Genomic DNA, 16820 nt, shown 5'->3' on the forward strand with positions numbered 1-16820 from the left:
AAACGGTCTAAAACAGAAAGTGTCTTTGTTGCCCATAGCAACCAATGACAGTGCAGCTTTCATTTTTCAAAAGTACAATAAAAAGCTGTGCTTGACAACAAAGACCGCATTTCTTTTTAGGCAGTTTCATATTTGTGCCCCTATGTCTTTATGAATCTCACTTTGTGCACAGTGTCACACGACTTGCAGGAGCAGAAAAGGCCCTTCACCTTCACCAAAACTGTTACCACAAATTTGGAAGGATACAAAAATATAAATGTCTTTGTATGATGTAGTATTCACATTACCCTTCACTGGAAATAAGGGGCCTAACCCAAGCACTGGGAGTCAGCCCCAAACCATTATCTATCCTCCAGCACATCTTACAGTAGGCACTGAGCATTCTGCTACCTGGCATCTACCAAACACAGATTTGTCCATCAGACTGACAGTGAAATGTCATTTAGAAATCCCAGAGAACATTTTCCACAACTTCCCAGTCTAGCTTTGCAGCATTCCACCCAACGCCTGCATTGTGCATTGCAGAATTGCAGTCCGTAAATTCATCATGCATGGGCCATAAAACCAGAGGACCTTATTCTATCCTTTGTAAAAAAAAATACTGATGTCTATAAGTGTTAGGGTGGTCTCACACCTGCATTGGAGATTCCACTTTCCTACTCCAGGAGCAGGAAAGGCGAATCCCCGCAGCCGTACGGCTCTGTCTCTGTATGGAACCGAACAGTGCCAGACGGACCCCATAATGGGGTCTAATGACTATAACGGGGTCCATTTGCTTTCTGCCCAGCTCCCCGGCTTTTGGGCAGAAGAAAAAGTGCAGCGCTTTTTCTTCCAGCCGGATCTGTGGCAGAACCTTCAGCCTGAGGTTCCGACGCAGATGTGAAACCGGCCTTACTAGATCATGCTATAATATAACCATTGCGTTAGCACAGTGGATCCCTTTAATTATATAAATAGTAGTATAACTCCAAGTCACTAAAAAGGGGTTGTCTCGCGAAAGCAAGTGGGGTTAAGTACTTCTGTATGGCCATATTAATGCACTTTGTAATATACATCGCGCATTAAATATTAGCCATACAGAAGTTATTCACTTACCTTCCCTGCGCTGGCGTCCCCGTCTCCATGGCTCCGTCTAACTTCAGCGTCTAATCGCCCGATTAGACGCGCTTGCGCAGAAGGGTCTTCTGCCTTCGGCTCAGTTCGGCAGCAGCGGCATTCTGGCTCCGCCCCTTCTTCGCGTCATCGCGTAGCTCCGCCCCCGTCACATGTGGCGATTCCAGCCAATCAGGAGGCTGGAATCGGCACACGTCATGGGGCGGAGCCACGCGATGACGCGTTCAAGGGGGCGGAGCCAGAACGCCGCTGCTGCCGAGCCGAAGGGAAAAGACCCATCTGCGCAAGCTTGTCTAATCGGGCGATTAGACGCTGAAATTAGACGGCACCATGGCGACGGGGACGCCAGCAACGAAGCAGGTAAGTGAATAACTTCTGTATGGCTCATATTTAATGCACGATGTATATTACAAAGTGCATTAATATGGCCATACAGAAGTGCTTAACCCCACTTGCTTTCGCGAGACAACCCCTTTAAACTTCATGGCAAGGCAGGGCACAGAGGCAGCCCAGTAATGCTTTGTCCCACTTTCTTTTCTACTTGATGGCTGTAACAGAGGAACTGAATTCCTAAAAAAACAATGGAGTTTGGAAACATCTTAAGGTCCTGGAAAGGGGGTGTAGAGGAAAACAAATACAACAAGTACACCCTTGCTTCATGGATATCAATTTGCCCATTTAGGAACCATAAGCAATTGTGAATCAATTGGTGCAAATAAAAGTAATAACAGCTGCACTGTAGAGGTAGCAGCAAGGTCTACCCCCAACAGGGGAATGGTTTTGCAGGTGAGGGGTGCAGACATTTATTCTCTCCTTATCCTTCCTCACTCATTCTACTCTAGTTTTACATTTTGCTAGTGTCCTCATCACTACTGGTAGCATGAGACAGTTCTTGCAGTGCAATCAGGTTGCACAGGTAGTCCTGCTCATGTAGAATGGCATATTCATACATGACATTATAGGCAGGTTTGCTGCGTCTCCCAGCAGTCAACAGCATGGAGCAGAAACATGCAACAAGACATGAGCCATTACAAAAGAAGAGCTGGATAAGGTCATAGTAGAGCATTAACCCAGCATCATCGGTATATGCTCCTTTGTGCTAGAGAAACCAAAGCAGCACTGCCAGAGCCCTACAAAATGACCCCCAGTAGGCTGATGCTCTGCAGGTTTCTCACCAAACTGTCAAAAACAGACTGCATGAGAGTGGCATGAGGGCCTGGCGCCCTGTAGTGGGACCCGTGGTCATGGCCCAGCAACATGTAGGTGGATTAGCATTCTCTAGAGAATACCAGAATTGGTAGGTCCACCATTGGTACAATTTTTTCTTCACAGATGAAAGCAGGTTCACGCTGAGTATAAGACTCAGACGTGAATCATCACTCAGCCACAGGCCCTGGGTTCCTCGTGGTGTAGGACAATGCCAGGCTTCGTGCCGCCACATTGTGTAGGCAGTTCCTAAATGAAAAAGACCTTGGTGCCATTGACTGACCCTCATATTCCCCAGACCTTAACCTTTTGCAATCCAATTTTGCATTCAGGGTTTTCCTAGGGGATTTTCTCTTTCTGCCATTATACAATGGCGCCATCTGCTGGCTAGAGCCAGTACTGCGGTATGGGACATGCCAGAGAGGCCCCCGACAATAGAGCGGCAAGTAATATACAATAAGAATACCCTTCCGGACGTCTTCCGACATCGGAGCTGTACAGCCTTCAATCAGAATGTCTGAAGACGTCGGACAGTGGATTGGGAAGGGTTAATCCACATGAGAACAACTGAGACTTTCCGTCTCCATGCACCCGACTCCACCAAGTAGCACCCCAAATAGTCCAGCAGTTCACTGATGCCCTGATCCAGATCTGGGTGGAGATCCTCCCAGGACACCATCCGTCATCCAATCAGGAACATGCACAGCCATTGTTAGGGCATGCATACAGGTCCCTTGGGGCCATATACATTACTGATTCATATTACTTTGATGAAATTCATGCAAAGTGATTTTCTAGGTGATTTTGTATCCAGCGCTCAAATCGGTTGATGATTTTGGTTTTCACTAACCGTTAATTTATCATTTTGTTCTCAACAAATTACAAAGTTTATATCAGAAAAGATTTTCAACTTGAACTTTTCAATGTGCGATTTAAGTTTTAACTAATAGAAAGCTTAAGTGTGTTTGAAACACGCTGGACCCTTTATTATGTCCATTAAGATGCCTTCATGTTTTTAAAGGGCTCTTTTCAGTAAAGTGGATATCTTATAGTCCAACTTTGCGAAACGGACTTTTGCCATTTTCAACTGATTTAAGTGCCCCCTTTGAATTTTTGTTGAGCGGTGTATTAAATACTAGCATACAATGTAACTTACTTTTAATGTGTCCTTCAGCATCACTTGCTGCTTTGCTTTTCTGCTTCCACAATTAGCACACCCTATTCTGCATTAGTCTAGACCTACAATCAGACGTTTTCAAATATAATCCTATTGTTTTCTACATCTTATGCCTGAATTAAATATTTTTTATTGAAAATACTTTATCACGTTGATGTTTTGTTAGAAAGGCAGAAACCATCTCTGCTCCAACCATTACCCCCCCATGTGTAACGATTTCACATTATAGTACACCATGTTGAAGTACAATTGAAGTAATAATTGCTTCACAGAGTGCAGTCAATTTAACGATGTGTTATTGACACTTGTGATCTTTTTATATTCTCCTCCCCCCTATATCCATGGCTCACCTTCCAAGTGATTTAACATTCCCCTCAAACTACCCATTTCCTTTATATTTGGTGATAGCCATGCCCATGGGATAATACCTAGTAGATTAAGCAGCAGCAAGCTTCTCTTTGACAGTGGGTGTTGCTTTGGGTAGTTAGACTTACATGAAAGATGACTGCAAAAACCATTTCAGATTGTCGAACATGTCATAATCTTAGAGAGGTCTTTCTATTGTGTCTGGTTTTCCCTTCTGGCATGCCAACAATTGTTTATTAAATATCATTGTGCATTGCAGATGCAATAGTTTTCTAATAAGAGGGACAGAAATGTGGCTTGGAGATGACAGCGTTAAATTGTTTTGCAAAGTTGATGGAAAGTTACGGCAATGATGTACAGCTGAAGAAGCTTCTCCTTTTTATTATTACTTAAAGGTGTGGTCTTTAAGAATTCTTCAGAATGAGGAGTGACTGTTTAAAGATTATCCTTTGTCTAACCAAGACCTTCCTTCTATACAACTAGCTGTGGGCTAATAGTTTGAACATCCTGGTTCATTCTAGAGCATTTGTGCATCGGCAACTTTTCTGTACGATGTATCCGGCATTTATTCTTTAGGTTAAGGAATTCATGCTTGATTATCGTAGCAGAATTTTCCACCAGCTAAGGCTCTGCTTGTACGAACACCAAGAAAATCTCACGACGTAAACGCTGGATACACTTATAGCCATTTATAGACCTGACGGGTGTCAAAAGAGTGTCCTCCTGGCACACATTCGATAGCAAACATCAGCATACGTTTGTTCAACCTTTTTCTTAAGTTTTCGGAGAGAAAATTCCACAACTCGAGAGGCAATTGGCTAACATAACCAATATCATAATAAGACGGAGGTGGGATAGGGAATACACAAAGCAGAAAGTGGAGGGGGGTTTAGAGGGAGCAAAATAACTAGCTCAGATGCAAGACATGTAAAGGCAGATTAAAGAAAGTCAAGCTGTCACAGATGTATAAAGACTCTTACATCTACCAGAGTAACAAAAACAAGAGAGTAACATTATTAAAAGAATTCTTGGTAAAAGAACATCCAAAATAAGAGGTATAGCTAAAAATTTTTAAAAAGGAGTATAAAATATAATCTCTCCATGAAGAATAAAACTGAAAAACAAAGGAGATGAAATGGAGCAATTATAAGGTCTCTAGGCATAATGGTTGGGGGCCAATTGGACCACAGGGCTTCAAATTTGCAATGTTTCTTTTCAATAATACTGACTTCTTATTGCTTGTTAATCACTGAATTTCTTAGATTTTAGCAAGGGTTCTTGGAAATGGGATATTAGGAGATTTCCAACTAATGGTTCCAACTATGGTCCATTTAGCAGCGGAAAGTATTTGGCCAAACAATATAGACCTTAAACCAGGGGGTTAACTGGTTCTTAGTTTCCAGCCTGGAATTCATAAGTCTCCCCATCTTCTTTCAATGAGAGCATACAATTGTGCAAAGTCGTCAAATATCAGATAAAGTGCCCATTTTTCTTCAGCCATGAAAGCAGGGATATAGTTCTAGCTCTGTCAAAGATTTGTTGCCAAGAATATGAATCTGGAAGAGGGCCCAGGTCTTTCCCCAATGCAATCGTACATAAAGTGGGACTGGAATATACTGCAGACCTGATCTGGCTATAAGGTGAAGAGATAAACCCATTTCCTAGCATACAGCAAGAAAAAAATAGATATCATGGAGTCATACATTACAATATATTATGAGTTAATAGCAAACTATGCTAGCTGTATGACAAATGGCACACGGTTACATATTTCCAAGCTATGCATCAGCATATCCATCAGGAAAACAGGATGGTCTGAACACAGCCTAATCCAAACAATCTCCCCAGCAATCTTTTGAAGACTTTATAATTAGCAGTAAAAAATAAGGAAGAATTCGGGAAGAATCCTAAGCCATCACAAGGTCTTGCCAGAAGTTTAATCCATGCATAAAATGTTAAATAGATTTTCACTAGTTCATCTGATCAGCAGAATTCCACAACCGAAGAGAAGATGCATCCACCAGAATGCGGGTTAAGATGCCCCAGTTGCTTGATGCCTTGCTAGGTTAGCACATGTGTGTTGATAACCCTTTTAATATTTCATCATTCTCCCAATTCTATGCATGTTTTCTAGACAATATATCAACTCAAATGGTTTACATTTCGTAACTCAACAACATGTAATCTAAACCTCCCCCGTCTTTGCTTTTTGTTATAACACTTAGTCAAAATGTAGACCCATCAGAAATTGAGGATATACAACAGCAATTCATTACAGCAATGGATTAATGCTTGTTTATCATGTATACCCTACTCCCAACTCAGTTTATACAAACATTATAATGCTCACACATAACTCACAGAAAACAGAGCCAAAAAGGCACATTTTGTATCTCACCTCTGTGATTTTGATTTAGTCAATAGTGACGTATGCGCAGTGGCCTTGCCGTGGCCTGTCAGCTTATGTGTTTTGGCCAAAAAGCAGACTAACACCCGCATTTATCAATGTTTTTTTTTTTTCATGCAATTTGCTATAGATGTTGAGCAAGCCCGGGATGTCATGCCAGTGTGGCGCACTGTGGTGATACAGGGCAATCCATTGCCAGTAGGGATTGCATTCCTGTATGGTGAGTCGCACTTATCTATGGCTGATAGCCTTGGTATCAGTTCATATGTGCAGACTATGTTTGTTAGCAGTCACCCCTCCCAAAATTTGGGCTGGGTGGCTGCTCATTAGTCTTCACTGAACCTTTAGCTCGCTCATATTGCAATATGGCTCTCTGCATGCTACCAGGGTCTATTGATTGAACCTGCCCTGCAGTTTATCAGATGGTGCATTTTTGGCTCCCTTTTCTGTAAGTTACGTCTTTGCAAATTTTTTCTCGCTCACCTCTGTGATTATAATGCTGGTTTAGAAAAGTTTTTATACGAAAATAAAAGAAGGAGTAAAAACAAGGGGAAAAAAAGAGAAAAACCGCTTTGTTCACAATACGTGTTGAATACTTTTCCGTTGTAATATTTGAAAATGATAGCTAAAGAATAAAAAAAATAAATAAATGCACGAGCGCTCCAAATCCACAAAGGATTTGAAGATGTCACACTGAGCTGCTTTGCTGTTCATGGAGCAATTAAGGTATTACCAACTACATTGCAGTCAAGCAAAAAATAACACATAGACTCACATCTATTCTGTTCTTTTTTTGACTCATGACACAAGCAATTTAGCAGTTGATGACTGGACTTCACATATAAATGCATGCACTGCTTTCTCCTTTATTACTGAACTTCAGCTACGAGGAAAAACCCCATTATGTCATTACCGTAGAGCATAATGTTACATGAACATTTTAACTTGCTCAATCACCCCATCTTCAAGATCTCTCAGATTTCGCCAGTCAACATCTATGAGATCTGATTAAATTAAAAAACATTGATCTTAAAAAAATTGCATAATTTTGCAATTTACCAATCACACATCAATGAGAAGCCAAGAAATATTAGCTTCCAAGAAAGTAAATCCTACCACCCACATGCATATATTTAAGTGATTTGCTTTCTTATGTGCAGTCTCTGTTCTGTTCTTAATATCTTGGCATATCCAATGCAAACAGTAGTTTCAAGTTGCTTTTCTTAGGGGCTTTCTAGTTCACATGGTACGGATACGTTCACACATCCCTCATTTGCTGCGGATTTTGTCGTATGGCCACTGAGGCCAGCCATTGCTTGGGCGCTTATTTGAGCGATGAAGGCGATTGCTGCAGTCACTTTCAGGATCGGACCATTGAGCAATGGATCAGTGCCACTCGACAGAGTCGGCCACTGGAAAGGTGAGTGTTGGCTTTTTTTCTTTGATTTACACTTTTTTCTGGCCGGGTATTTTTATTTTTAATCTATGAAAACCCCTTCAAGGTCTCCTCTATATCCCCCCCCCCCCCCCCCATACACATTTTTGGTGAATACTGTGTTTTTTGGATGAAGCCGCCCTAAAACAAATTGAGCCAACAATATCATTACAATATATGCCGCATAAAAATGTGAAGAAAACATTTTTCTAGTTTCTATCATTCCGGTATATTTACATGTAACAAACATTTCTGAGACTGTTCCGTTCATCTGAATGGGGTTGCAAAAATCCATTTGCTTTTTGCCAAAAACAACCCCATTCAAATAAATGAAATTGATTTTTAGTTGCAGAAATATCTGTTATAACGGTTTCACAGCATATTCCTGACAAGAGAGTTATTACAGGTGCAATTTGTTTTTGCACAAAGCAGTTAGTGTTCAAAGTGTTAAGCCTCCAGGGTTGCACAGGAGCATAGGGGGAAAATCCACTCCAAGGAAGACTTCACAACATGCAAACTACTCACATATCCTCCCTGTCCCACAACTGCAGACGACTATTTTACTCCCTTCTCCACCGCGCCCCAGCTCTAATCTCTGACAAGGACTTTGCCAAACACTTCAAACAGAAGATTGACATCATCAGAGAAACCTACAGACTATAGTCCCTACAAGCCTTCTGCACAGCTGCTCAAGTCCCGTAGCCCCTTAAACTGCTTCCCCATCATTACTGAGCAAAGCTTTCCATCCAACTCTCCAAATTGTACCTCACTACCTGTGCGCTTGACCAATCCCATTTTACCTACCTTAGCACTGTGTTCATCCTAGCCCTAACCCATCTTTTCAACCTCCTGCTGACTATTGGCATCTTTTCTTCATCCTTTAAACATGCATTTATCACACCTATCCTCTAAAAGCCATCTCTCGGACCTTCCTCTCTGTCCAACTGCCAGCCTATCTCACTATTCCTACTTGTGTCAAAACCCCAGGAACAGTGCATTCCCCTAGAACTGTCCTCCAACTCTGTATTTGACCAACTGCCATCCGGTTTCCAACCCCACCAATGGATTGAAAGCACACTAACCAAAGTGTCTAACAATATAGTAGCTGCTAAAGCATCAAAACATTACTCTGTACTCCTCATAGACCTGTTCTCTGCTTTTGACACATTTGACTACTCCGGCCTGTTATAAACTCTCTTTTCCATTGGTAACACCAACTTAGCCCTATCCTAGATCTCTTCGTACCTCACTGAAGGAACAAATATCTCCCACTCACATACCACATCCTCTTCTCACTATCTCTCTGTTGATCTCCCCCAAGACTCATCCTAGGATCACTACATTTCTCCATCTGTGGAACTGGCTACTGAGGACGTGGTGATGGCAAAATCCAAAGAGGAGTTTAAGAAGGGACTAGACGTCTTTCTCGAGCGGAAGGATATTACAGGATATAGACATTAGGTGATCAGCGGGTTTGTAGTTCCGAGTCTTATATTTAGGTAGGAACTAACAAAGGTTGATCCAGGGATTATTCTGATTGCCATTACGGAGTCGGGAAGGAATTTTTCCCCAATGGACTAATTGGCTTCGGCCTCTTGGGGTTTTTGCCTTCCTCCGGATCAACTAGGGGTTGAAACCGGCTGAACTAGATGGATAACATACTATGTTACTATGATCAGCAATTTTTTCTTCAATAAATGAAATAATCATTTAAAGAAGCATTTTATTTTTAGTGTAACAAATATGCAAAATCAGAAGAAATTCAAAAAGGAGCAAATATTTCTTCACAGCACTGCAACTGCTACACATTGTTTTTAGAGGCTTTTGGGTTGCTTTGAAAGTAGCAGTTTCCATCCACGTTTCTATAAAAACAATAGCCTGGATTTTAGGGCAAAAAAAAAAAAAAATGCACTGTGCGCGTAAAAAAACCCAGTGACCACGTCCATTGCCACCCATATGTTCTATCCTTTGTACGTACGAATTTTATGCACATGTAAAATTCAGACATGTGACCGCTGTCATTGAAAAGCATTGGTTCTATATAGTGCAATCTTTTTTACGCACGAATAATCGCACGTTAAAACGCCCATCTGACTGAGCCTTAAAAGTAGAAAATCTGCTAATTTAAAAAAAAAAAAAGAAATCAATTTTAAATACCGTATATACTCGAGTATTAGCTGACCCGAGTATAAGCCGAGACAATAAATTTCACCACAAAAAAACTGGTAAAACTTATTGACTCGAGTATAAGCCGAGCTATACTGAGTATATACTAGGCAAAAAAGAAAACCTTCATATTCACCTCCCAGCCGGCGTCTGTGTGACAAGCATCTTGGATTCTCCCCGCTGTCATCCCCCGCCATCCTCTCTGCTTGGCTCTGTCAGTGCTGTGTAAGTAAGCGCTGTGATTGGATTGAGCGCCAGCCAATCACAGCTGGCGTTAGGTCCAATCACAGCGCTTACTTACACTCATTGGCGGCAGAGGATTTGAAAGCCGAGCAGGGAGAGGACAGCGGGGAGAATCCTAAAGCAGCTTGATTGGCTGTGAATGATCCAATTACAGCTCTTACTTACACAGCGCTGACGGCGGAGGATGACAGAGCCGAGCAAAGAGGACGGCGGGGGGTGACAGCAGAGAGAATTCAAGCAGCCTGCCGCACCGCCGCCGGAGACACAGACGCCGGCTGGGAGGTGAGTATGAAGGTTTTTTTAAGCCTTCCCTGACTCGAGTATAAGCCGAGTCAGGGAAACTAGGCTTATACTCGAGTATATACAATAGATCTTTCACTGTTATGTAATATAGAAAAATATAAAAAAGAAAATAATGTAGAAAAAAAAAGGGGAAGGGTAGAAAAATATAAAAAGAAAAAGAAAAATGAAGACATTCTGATTGAACGTTGTACAGCTCCGATGTCAGAAGACGACCAGCAGGGTATTCTTACTGTATATTACTTGCCGCTTTGTTGTTGGTGGCCTCTCCAGCATGTCCCATACTGCAGTACTGGCTCTAGCCAGCAGATGGCACCATTGTATAATGGCAGAAAGAGAAAGCCCCCTAGGAAACCCTGAATCCAAACTTGGATTGCAAAGGGTTATGGTAGTCGTCTTACATGATAAATATAACTATTGTGTTAATACAGAGTGTTAAACTATCCTAACAAAGTACAAGTGTCCACCTTTTCATGTATTCGTATGACTAGAATGATATTAGCCATATAATGCAGTGATATCTGATATAACCTGCTGCCACTGCCTGATGTCTTTATTTCACATACAGTACATTTATGTTCTCATTTTATTTGCCTGAAGTTCTCCTTGAGAAATCTATTCTTTCGCCGTGATTCTAGAATGAGCTCACTCCAGCTGTGTTCTAGCAGTGTGACAGAAATGACAAGTTTCAAGTACCATTCATGGCTAATGAGTAAGTTTTAATTTTGCCAAAGACAGCTGGGTAGCTCAACATTATTTAGTATTTTCGGTTTGTGACAAAGACAAAATGTTGCAGGATTTTTCCTACTTAAGAAATTCTCACAAACCTGTTTGTGTGAAAAAAAAAGGCAAAGGCGTTAAGATTGATTGCAGAAAATCTATTTTTCCTTCTAGTTAAATAATCTCTAGTGTATCCAGATAATTTCTTCGTCCAGTTTTAAGATGTATCGGTAAGTTCACACGTAGCAAAAGTCTCTGCTGAATATTCTGATGCAGATTTGCAGCAAAGGGCGCAACATGCAGCAAAACTGTGGCGGAAAATGTTTCAATAACTTACAGGCAATCAATTGCATTGTTTTACGCAGTTCCACTCACAGTATCATGTCGGAATTACGCAATATGGACCAGCAGCACAAGGATTATTAATTAAAAAAAACAGGTGGACTGCACATGACAGCGTGCTAGAGATATGCAGTCATGAGCAGTACAACATTGCAGCAGTTTGCGGGGCCACCGCCGGCTCCACAGTGGTAAAATGCTGCATGACCCACACAGCGTTTTACGCTTATGGCTGGCCTACAAGAAAAGTGTTGAAAATGGTACGATAAATCTGGTCACTGCTATGCTATGTAAAGCAGCATTTCCCAACCATGGCCCCAAGGAGCCCTGGAGTTCCTGTAGCCCAGAACAGGGGTTACCTAGAAGACAGGAACAGCATGACCTGTCACTAATATAACTGGGAAGTAGAGATGAGTGAGCACGCTGGGTAAAGGCAGATACGCGAGCGAGCATTCCTCTTCTGCATACTCGTCCGAGCAAATGCGGGGGGGGGGGGGGGGGTGGGGGCGGCGGGTGGCGGCAGGGGGGATTAGGGGAGAACGTGAGAGGGATCTGAAGCTGAATGCCTTTACATCGCCCTTTTTAGGGTATATTCGCAAAAGACTGGTTTGTTGCAGACATTTCTGTGACTGAAAATCAGTACCATACATGGGAAAGGAGATACTTCTGCAACCTGCGCATAGATTTCTACAACCCCAATTTAGATAAATGGGATAGTCACTTATATTTGTGCAACAAATCCCTTATGTGTGAATATGCGCTTATGTCACCCAGTGTTCTTCAAAATAAAATTCTCCTATAAAATGTCCCGCTGGTCAGAGTAAGCAGCCGACTACATTACGCTTATGTTAATTCACGGCAACAGCAGGCATACTTGTATTAACACAAACATGTGCAAGGAAGTCTGTCATGTTCATTGTCCTCCATAAACTTATACTAGCCATAAGGATATTTAACTTTCAAGGGAGCTGGAGATGTCAATGACTAGGCAGAGGTATAGGGTGATCGAGGGGGAGAGAGCGTCTGGGCCCGTCTCAGCGGGCGAACCGTCCATCGGACAGTTCACACCTCATTTGCAACCTGGGAAACGTGAATTTCAGGGTCCAGCAAGTACTGCGAGTGGAAATAAAAGTATCATTACACTTGTCCTCCTATCCCCCACCTATGGTTCGCATAGGTTTATGGAAGGTAATTAACGTAGCAGACTTCCTGTAACATATACTGTAAAAACACTTACAACTTTAACAAGTCTTTATACTGAAAACCATTTTCTGATTCTCAGGTAGATAGAAATAATTGAAATAATGGAAGGTATATCTGTTAGGAATAATAAATAAGCAATGCCTCAAGAAAAAGCTATATGAGAAATAAAATATGAATATAAGGCTTCCTAGACTGTAAATGTGATTGGAGTCACTTCTGCTGTTACATATGTGTGAGGGGATGAATTATGGTGAAAATTACAGACATTTAGGGTACTGGATAAAAATAAAAAATTCCCGGTTATTGTTACAAGGCTTGTATAAAAAGTCTGACTCTGGCTTGAAGAAATGCTGCCTTCCAATAGGTGGCACTGTGGAGGTTTTATTACATCTCCCTTATTTGCATATTACCCAGAGGAGCGTGCATGGCCATTTGAATCTCCTCACTCACCGTCTAGGTGCTCTCCCTAAGGAGAAAAGATAGCGTTTCTGACCCCCACCCCCGGGTACTGGATAATCATGTGTGAAAAATTTCTTGCAGAAATTTCTATAATTGAAAATCAATTCCATTCAGTAGAAATTTCTACCAAGAATATCTTCCCCTATACTTGACCCTACTTATGTATAAATCACACCTTACATGTAATATACTTAGACTGCCTGTCCACGGGCAAGTTTTCATTGGGTTACCTGCAGCGATAATCCAGACGCGGGGAACGCAGTGAAAGCTCTCTATAGCGCTGCTATGGAGAGCGCCTCCCCCTGTCCACGAGCAGAGAATCATTGCAATTATCCACTCACGGCCGGCAAATCGCAGCATGCTGCGTTTTGCCGCGATTCTCCGCGGTCAGCCTATCTGTCAGATAGGATGACCGGCAGAGATCCGTCTGCCGGCTCCTGCTCCCGGGCGGCGCAACGCCCGTGGACAGGCAGCCTTATTCTACACATTTCATAAAACAAGTGTATAACAATAAATTAACAACACTAACCTTTTTTCTTCCATGTTTAATGGCATAATACCAGCTAAATGGCAACTTTCCAAAGAGGTGCTTGGACTGTCCCTTACTTCTGTCCAACTTCCTACTGCAATGGTAAAAGTAGAGGCTGGCATAGGCATCGTCACATAGTAGAACCAGCTACAGATTCCTGCACACAAGAACAAAAATTCTAAGTCCAAATGCCCCCAAAAGTCTGTAAAATACACGGATACCATTTTTATTATGTTTTCTATTATATCTTCCTTTAAGAAGTAAATTATTAAATGTGCTGGGTTGTTCCCAGTGACCAATAGGCTTCTGACTTACATGATCCACTACATTTACCCATGTGGATGTGCACCTTATACCAGCTCTCTAGCTATTTGCAATTGTAACATACAAGACACATACATCCCTTCCTGAATGAGGTTTCTGTAGTATTTGGCCATTGTGCTCATTCCCCTATAATATTGTGTCTTGTCTGCATCCTGCTAGGAACTGGTATTTTAACCTGCCCTTGCATCAATAGATATGACCTGTTTATTTCAGTAATATTATGCTTCCCTTAGGGAGTGTATTTAAGTCTATGGTCATGTGAAACGAAGACGGCATTAGGAGATCTGAAAAAGAAAAACAAAGCCACTGCGACTCCCAGATGAAGGCGGTTTCACTGAACCGCCCCAACTGTACATTGGGGCTCATGACATCTCAGGTTTCCCATTACATCATATGGGTTTAACATTTTTTAACTTTATTCTATATTATGTTTGATCTTCTATATCTACATTTGCACTTTGTGTGTACCTTGTGCTGTACTCACTATATTATATTCTATGATTGGGGCCATTCTTGAAACTGCAGTAGTTTGGGACTTCTCATTATGGTTCAGTTTTCTTCATCCTATGGTACTGTATTCTTTTTTTACGTTTTAATGTGGCATACAATAAAGACTTTTTTTTATAACTATTTTAGCATTATGCACGTTTTTTGTTTGATTTGGCACTTTGACTCTAGGTTTGCCCTTCTCCTGCTTGGGCATCAGTTTCTCTGGTGCACGACTGTAAGCATTAAAGGAGGAAGCAAGAAAGAAGCGATGCCCCCCCCCCCCACACACACACACTCCACTACGGAAGGCTGCCATGCCCCCCACACTCCACTACGGAAGGCTGCCATGCCCCCCACACTCCACTACGGAAGGCTGCCATGCCCCCCACACTCCACTACGGAAGGCTGCCATGCCCCCCACACTCCACTACGGAAGGCTGCCATGCCCCCCACACTCCACTACGGAAGGCTGCCATGCCCCCCACACTCCACTACGGAAGGGTGCCATGCCCCCCACACTCCACTATGGAAAGGTTCCATGCCCCCCACACTCCACTATGGAAAGGTTCCATGCCCCCCACACTCCACTATGGAAAGGTTCCATGCCCCCCACTCTCCACTATGGAAAGGTTCCATGCCCCCTACACTCCACTACGGAAGGGTGCCATGCCCCCCACACTCCACTACTTCACAAAGAGTGCTTTTACACAGCCAGACAATGTTCGTTCCTCAGATTTTCAAGCCACGTAAAAGTGCACTCAGCCAGTGAATGAGAAACCATGGGTTCGTTGGCTGATGTCTTATTTATGCTGCACAAAATACTATCGTTATCAGTACCACATCTCCTTGTGTGACCGGGGATGTTCTATGAATAATGATAATACCGCTGTATTAACAATTCGCCTCCAATACAGCCAGCATTCGCCTGTGCAAAGACCATTAACCCCTTGAGTGGCAGGTTTCCTACCACCCTGTCGTGCCCACCAGGGCAGGTTTTTTAAAATGGTCTAATCATTGAATTTCAAGTAATTTTGCAGTTGCGTCTCAAGAGCCATAACTTTTTCATTTTTCCATTGACATGGCCATATAAGGGCTTGTTTTTTGCAGGACAAGTTGTGATTTTTTAAACAGGGGGGAGGAAAAAAAGAAATGGGGAAAAAAGAAAAAAGGGGCCATGTCATTAAGGGGTTAAATAATGTATTAACTTCCTTCTCTGGGTCATTACGACGCACACGGATACCACATGTGTGATTGTATTTTTGATTTTTTACAAAGTAAAGGGAGACAAGTGTTTTTTTTATTTTTTTAATAATTTTTTGCCTTTTTTTTTTTTACATTTTTTTTTTTTGTCCCTTTAGGGGACTTCCACAGGGACCCATCAGGACCCCCTGATCACATTCCAGGGGTCCGATGGTGACAGCCCTTTACATGCTGCAGTGACAGCCCTTTACATGCTGCAGTCACAGACTGCAGCATGTAAAGGGTTAACACAGCAGAGATCGGAGGTTTTCTCTGATCTCTGCTGTAAGAACTAGTACCTAGCTGTCCTCTGACAGCTAACAACCAGCTCTCCCTGCCACAGAGACCATCGGCTTGCTTCTGACAAGCTGATGGTCTCTATGGCAACCTGTAAACAAAGCAGGACATTGCCGACATGTCGGCAATATCTTCTGCTGGTTTTTCAAAGCCCTTGCACTGCTCTGTGTGGGTCTGTGCAGGCAGAGCACACTGTCACAGCTTGTGGCATTGTGCTCTGCAGCTCCCATAGTGATACATAGCCCAGAAATCTTCCGGGCTATGTTGCTATGAGCAGTGGAGCTCGTCCCGGAAAATGTCCGGGCGTGCCACTCAAGGGGTTAAAACAAGTGCCGATCTTGTTGACTGGTACTCATTAAAAAGTCTGCATAAGCCCATGTAACAGGGGCCTTAAGGATATACAATAACTGTTATAGGAGTGCATAATAGTTTTAGGCACAGCAGTCATTACATACAACAGGATCCTGTTACTAAAGAATACTATGGGAGAATGGGCTTCTTGCTTTGTTGAAACTATTAGTATATATTTTAAAGCAGGTGATTAGGTCACAGATGTATGGAGAGGGCAAATTAGATTAAAGAAGCACAAAAGCCTTGGATGGGAGGCCACAGAGAAGGAAGTTGCAGTAGTCTAGATGGGAGATGATGAGGTCATGCAGGGTTGATGACAGAAGAGGTGGAGAGGGCATATATGTGTGTTTGAAAGAGCGGGCAGAGTGAAATGTTACACAAAAGTATATATAAAAACCTCAACATACCAATATCAATATAGCATTCATTTGGCAATGTTGATTGCATCAAGGTGATT

At 42.3% G+C, this 16820-nt stretch overlaps 1 protein-coding gene across 3 annotated transcripts in view; it reads right to left on the reverse strand.

Annotated features, from left to right (window-relative positions):
* AOPEP (aminopeptidase O (putative)) overlaps window positions 1–16820 on the reverse strand; it is a 342915-nt gene that overhangs the window by 281988 nt on the left and 44107 nt on the right. For all 3 annotated transcript variants that reach the window (XM_066604087.1, XM_066604085.1, XM_066604086.1), the window contains exon 4: window positions 13664–13820. In XM_066604087.1, the coding sequence (XP_066460184.1) occupies window positions 13664–13820 (157 nt within the window). The remainder of the gene's footprint in view (window positions 1–13663; window positions 13821–16820) is intronic.

Source organism: Eleutherodactylus coqui, chromosome 5 (genome assembly GCF_035609145.1).
Source record: "Eleutherodactylus coqui strain aEleCoq1 chromosome 5, aEleCoq1.hap1, whole genome shotgun sequence".
Classification (NCBI taxonomy): domain Eukaryota; kingdom Metazoa; phylum Chordata; class Amphibia; order Anura; family Eleutherodactylidae; genus Eleutherodactylus; species Eleutherodactylus coqui.